The sequence below is a fragment of the Echinops telfairi genome, unplaced genomic scaffold, assembly GCF_000313985.2.
Source record: "Echinops telfairi isolate 266 unplaced genomic scaffold, ASM31398v2 ScPeMD7_29;HRSCAF=101, whole genome shotgun sequence".
In the NCBI taxonomy this organism is placed as follows: domain Eukaryota; kingdom Metazoa; phylum Chordata; class Mammalia; order Afrosoricida; family Tenrecidae; genus Echinops; species Echinops telfairi.
This window is the reverse complement of record NW_022103926.1, coordinates 5,597,012-5,603,046: the sequence shown is the minus strand read 5'-3', so window position 1 is coordinate 5,603,046 and position 6,035 is coordinate 5,597,012. Positions and strand designations below refer to the sequence as shown.

Genomic DNA, 6,035 nt, shown 5'->3' with positions numbered 1-6,035 from the left:
TTATCATTATAAATAAATATATTTACATATGTACATGCCTGCATTTAGACCTCTATAAATGTCCTTTGCCTCCTAGCTCTTTTCTCTATTTCCTTTTACTTTCCTCTTGTCCCACTATCATGCTCAGCCTTCATTTGGGTTTCAGTAATTCCTCATGGTTACATTGCCCTTGATCAAGCCCCACCAGGCATCCTATGCCCTCCTTGGCATTGGTTTTAGATCACTTGCTGTTCCTTTTCTTTGGGCCAAGCCTGTAACTCTTAAGGGAGTAGAAAGCCCCGTCTTTCTTCCCAGGGGCGGCTGGTGGTTTCTAACTGCTGACCTTGCTGTTGTTCGCAGCCCAATGAAAAACCAACAACAAAATAAAGAAAATGTAAGGGAAAACAACAACAAGAAAAGCCCAATACTTGGAGTTGGTGTAAAGACTGAACTAAGGTAACCCCTTAATTAAAAACTCCAAACCCAGGACCATCGAGTCACTTCCAAATCCCGGTACCCCATGGCTTCCAGAGCGGAACTGCTCCATAAAATTTTCTGGATTGTCATCTTTATGGAAGTAGATGACCATTGCTTTCCTCCAAAGCGCTGCTCAGTGGGTTTGAACCAACAACCTTCAGCTCAGAAGCTGAGGGCAAGCTGCTTGCCTCCCACTTGGAACCAATAACCTGCTTGTGGTGTTTTCCCGGCTGAAAACCCTTCAGGCTGCCCTCATCCTCAGCCCAGCTCTCTAGGTCTGGCACCAAGTGGCTCTAACCCACCAGAGCCCTGGTCATACCCACCAGGACTCCATGCCCCCGCTTCCTAGCACCACAGCAGGGACAGGCCAGCTCCTGCTCTGCCACATCCTCTCCACGTGACCTTTACATTAAAAGGAGGGTTTTTACATAAGAAATTGCTTGGAGCCCACATGGTGGATCCCTTCTCTATGCTTCATCTTTGACCACTGGGATGACAGAGGCACAAGACAGGCATTGTTTGAGCTGGGCAGCCCCCAGCTGGCGCTGATATCCGCATCTTTTGCGATTAACCTGGAAGCTGATCAAGATGACTGCAGGTCTGAGAAGAAAACTGCTAGCAAGTGTGAGCAGGTGTGTGCATACCTGGCCAGTTCTAAAAGGAAGTAGCCCCTAGCGGCAAAGGTGGCTGGAGCTCAGGTGAGATGATTGTATTTACAATGATGGTTTGGGAGCCTCTCCAAGTTTTAGTGGCGAAGGGCGAGGCAGTGATACCAACCTCCTCCCTGGGCCGGCGCTCAGCACCATCTCTGACACACACATTCCCAGCAGCCACCGAGAGGCCTGCTGACTCAGAGGCCATGCTTAGAATAGGACATTTTCCTTCTCTCTCGAATTCATTCTTCTGTTTTGGCTTGGTTCTCTAGGCAACAGTCCCTCCGGCTGAAGCATTTCTAGAAATGAACAGATAAGTGGAACGCCTCCTGCTAGCTCACGTCCAAATTTAGCACCCTCACGCGCCACCGTGGCCTGTGTGCTCAAGAACCCATCACAGGCAGGCCTCCCTGTTTCCAGGTGAACTTCACCTGTGGTGGATTCTACACTCTGCAGAGTCGCCAGGCATGAAGGACCTCGCCACCCCAGCCAGCCCCTTGCAACCTGCTCTGCATCCCATTCAGCGCCCTCCACCACCACCCCCTGCACCCCAGGGAAAGGACAGTGAGTCCTTGGCCAGGGGTGACTCGCCCCCATACCAGCCTGCTGCCCTGCCTCCTCAGGAACCCTACACTCCCCCGCCCCTCCGCTTCAATCTACCTTAGAAAGCCCTCTGCCTTCAGCATCTGGAGGGGCATCTGCATGCAGATACCCAGCTGGCCCTTCTCCATTCTCCCCCTTGCTGTGGGCTTGCCGGCTCTGTGCCTCCAGAGCAGGGTGGCTAAAAGACGGGACACCATCCCTCGTTGCCTCCGTCTCCCGAGCACACAGTAAGCGGGTGTCGGCCCTGCCCTCACAGGGGCATTGGAGGCAGGCCCTGGAGCCCCGAGGCAACTGCTCAAACTAGCAGTTGTCAGGACTCACTCTGCTGGTCATTCTGATGCCCTAGCCTGGCCTGTTTCCTGTTCCCTGACATCCTTCCAGGGTCTGTCCTGGGGAAGAGTTGGCCAGGTATGGGCGGGGGTCAGTGTTTGCTGCTTTTACTGTACCGTTGTCATTAGCATCGTGCCCTGCCTCATCCTCCGGGCAGCAACCTTCCAGGGTCTCTCCAGGAAGAAGCAGGTGGCCCACCACACCTGGTGCCACCGTGACCTCAGCTTCTGATTGCACCCCGAGCACTAGCTTGAGAGGACAAGGGGTGGGCCGGGTGAGGGACAGGTGAATACAGCTGAGAATAAGGCTCTCCCAGAAAGCAAACTGGCACCCCACTTCTCAGCCCTTCTACAGACAGGTACACCGCCCCTTCTTGCTAGAGAGCCCCACTGGCCTGCAACTGGCCCAGGTAGGCAGGAAGCTGCTGGCTCTGCCCACAGCCGCCTGCACTTTCCTCTCAATGGGAGAGGCCTCCCCCAGCTCCAGACCCACTCTCAGGAAAGGAGCCGGGATCAGTCATTTGTGCTGTCGTCTGAATTTTACCCTGGTCCCTCTCCCAGAACCTCTGGCTGTCAAAGCCTCCTCTTGTCCTAACCCCCTATCTTTCCTGGCTCCAGCCTATTCCTACCCACCTACTGGGCTCCCATCTGGTAGGAGGGAGTCGGGGTGGGGGCAGGGCGCTCTAGCTTCTAAGCTCCCTTCTTAGCAGCCCTGCTAGCCTGTCAATCCACGGGCAGAGCCATTAATGAAGCCACCATTTAAGGAGCATCTATCCTGTGCCAGGCCTCATGCAGGGGGCTAGGGACTCCCAAGATGCCCCACAGTCAGTCCCTGCCCTCTAAGTGCTCCTATGTGTTGGGGACGGACAGGTAACAAAATGGCACCTGATGCATGGATGCTGTGGGAGCCTAGAGGAGGACCCTAATGGACTCACCTCGGAGGCCAGGCCAGGGGACACTTGGAGAGGAGGGAGCTGGCAGAGGCCACGAAGCAGTCCCTTGCCAGACACCTGCTACACCTTGCCTGAGTGCCAGCACCCTCCTGCCGGCTGGGACTGCCCAGAGCCCCCTGCAAGGGACACCGGCCTTAGTTGGTGATCTATGGGCCCCAGCCCTGCCTGGGAGGGCCTCACAGATCAGGTTTCCCACTGCCAACTCATGTCCGAGCTCAGTTCCCAATGCTCATGTAACCTGAGGGCAAAAATAGAACTCGGCTTTGGCTCTGTTCAGGCTCTGGGAGGATGGGGAGAGGGCCTCCAACGATGGCAGGGCAGGGCATTGGGCACAGGCCGCCTCTGACCTAGGGCGGCCCCCATGCCCTTCTGGTGACAGGATCTCAGCTGAGCAGAGGGAGAGCGAAGATGCCCCTCCATCGACAGACGAGGGGATAGACCAGGACAAGACCCAGCCTGCGCGAGGTTGCCCAGCAAGCCTGAGCAAAAGTGGTGGCTAGCACCCAGGACTCCCCACCCCAAGTGGGTGCCTTGGCCTCCTCCACGTCTCCCCTGGGCTGAGGAAGAGACAGGGTGAGGTCTGGCTGGACTCAGAAGTCCCTCAACAGGGAGGCAGAAAGGTGGTCTCCACTCTCAGGCTGAGAGATTTAGCAGGTGTAGGCCTGGAAGTGCGGGAGAAAGAGGAGGCTTTCTCCCATCAAGAGTTACAGTCTTGGAAAACCACAGAGACAGTTCTACCCTGTGCTACAGGGTCGCTAAGAGTCTATGCAATCAGAAGCTGAGGGCACAGTGGCACAGTGGCGAGTGGGTTTGGTTTGGGGTTTGAGGCTGGAACTCGATCCCACCCTCTGCCGGGCCCTTACATGCCCTTTCAATTAGCACTGGGCTCCAGAGTCGCACAGACCAAGTCTGAATGCCCAGGAGCCGTGTGGACCTAAGCAAATCACAGGACCTCTTGGGGTCTCATGTGTATCCCAACAGGACCTCTTTAGGTCTCCTGTGGGTTCCAGCGTCCGTAAAGCGGAGCCCAGCATGGACGGGCCCTGCTGTGCCAGAGCCTCCCAGAAAGATCAGTCCATACCAGACTGAACCAAACCCTCACTTCCCAAAGCCTACCAAAGGCCTCGCCCTCTTCCTCTCTCCCTGCTGCACACCCAGGGCAGCCCATCACAGCACGGAGTCAACTGCCTGCGGCTCACTAGACACAGGGCCCAGGCAAGCCTCCCCCGCTCTCAGTCAAATGGGCCAACATGACACCTACCTGTCAGGACACAGTGCGGGAAGCCAGTGACCAAGCACAAGGCACCCATCTGGTAGCTATTATTAAATACAGGGTGGGCTTCCAGGAGGAGCCCAGATGGCACAGTGGTTAAAGCACTGTGGCTGACCGAAAGCTGTGCACAGTTTGAACCCAGGAGCTGCTCTTCTGTACCGATTCCCAACCTTGTAAACCCGGTGGACAGTTCTACTGTCCTATCATAGGTGGCTATCCTAGCAATGGAAACCCATTGTTCTGGAGGAGGGGGGTGTTTTGGCCTCAAGAGATTAAGTTTGAGGCTTGCAACCGTCGGAGCTTCTATTTCTATCTCTTCCAAAGCCACAAGCCTCTTATTTCCTCATCTGTAAAATGGGCTCACACCCAGCCTGCCCCATCTCCCCAGCCAGGGCCCCAGCACTCACTCTGCTGGACGGACTTCAGGCCTCGGAGGCAGGTGGCGGCCAGCAGGAAGCCACAGCCAGCCGGGGGTGCACGGAGCTCTCCAGCCAGGCTGCAGGCAGCCCCCAGGCAGAGCGGGCCCATGGCTACGAACTGCAACGGGTGGTGGTGACGGCCGAGCAGCAGCGCCGACAGAACCAAGGTGAACAGCGGTGTGATCGTGGTGGCCAGCTGGGCCAGGTCCAGGGGTACGGCGCTCAGGCCCACGTTGCCGCAGGCCATGGAGGCGCCGAAGGTGAGGCTGAGCAGCAGCACTCGGCGTCGGGTGCGGCCCGGCAAGGGGCGCCGTGCTGCCCAGCGGCATGCCAGCGCTGCCGCCAGCATGTGCAGCGCCGAGAGCAGTAGAGGCCGCCCGAAGCCGTGCACCGTGAAGATCCACTTGTTGAGGCTTGACATGCTGGCTCCCGCCAGGAGCCACACCAGGGCCGCCAGGGCCACCCGGGCCCGGCCAGGCCGTCTGAGGGCCTGGGGGATCCCGAGTGTCCGCTCGGGGGGCTCAGCCACCCGGGCACCATCACCCCCTAACGCTGCTTCAGCCGAAGTCATCCTGCCGTCATGGTGCTCCAGGGGGCAGTGGCACATCCGCACCTGTGGGCCCGCGGCGGAGGGCGGGCCCCCCAGGGAGGCGCTCTGGAACCCCAGGGGGCCCCCGCTGCGGGCCAGGCCCAGTCCAGGTTCCGTGGGCCCCGTGTCCCGCCTCTGGCGGGTGAAGGCACCCCTTCCTGGGTCAGGCCTGGGCCAATCAAGGTCAAGATGCTGTGCGGGTGGTTTGCAGTTCCAACCGGGAAAGCTGAGGTCTGGGCTGCGGGTACCCAGGACCGTGCTACGGGGCTACCAGGGAGGGCAGCTCTGCCCAGTGCCAGGCGAAGCCTCCGCTCTTCTCCCGCCTAGTGCCCACGCTGCGCTCTCAGGTGGAAAAGATACATCGTTCTTTTCTCTCTTCGGGCCCCAGGCCGTTAGGGTGGGCACCTCTTGCGTGCCCTGGCCCGCGCAGGGGCGCTCCGGGCTCCGGGCTCCCGTGCCTGGATGCCCGGGGCTCTGGGCTCGCTGTCTCCGACAGTGTCCAGGCCGCGCAGCTGACACCCGGCCTGCTGCTGCCGCACGGGGGCCTGTGCTCGGCGGCGGGATCGGCTGCCTCCGGCCCGGCCCGCGCTCCCGTTCCGGCTCCGGTTTCGGCTCCGGCTCCGGATGCCTCGGGTTCGGAGCCGCTCGGGCTGAGGATGCTACCCTGGCGGCTGCTTCCGCTGGGCTCCAGCCGGGCGCCGCGGGCGTGGCCCTGGTGGTGTGGGCCCCGCCCCGCCCCGCCCCCAGAGCGGGAGCCCGC

The 6,035-nt window shown here is 59.4% G+C and overlaps 1 protein-coding gene across 1 annotated transcript in view; it reads right to left on the bottom strand.

Annotated features, from left to right (window-relative positions):
• The window catches only part of SLC35E4 (solute carrier family 35 member E4), an 8,460-nt gene extending 2,762 nt beyond the window's left edge, over positions 1-5,698 (bottom strand). Inside the window, exon 1 of the mRNA XM_004716719.2 lies at positions 4,675-5,698. Within this exon, the coding sequence (XP_004716776.1) occupies positions 4,675-5,293 (619 nt within the window). The 5' untranslated portion in view covers positions 5,294-5,698. The remainder of the gene's footprint in view (positions 1-4,674) is intronic.
• Positions 5,699-6,035: the final 337 nt, after the last annotated feature.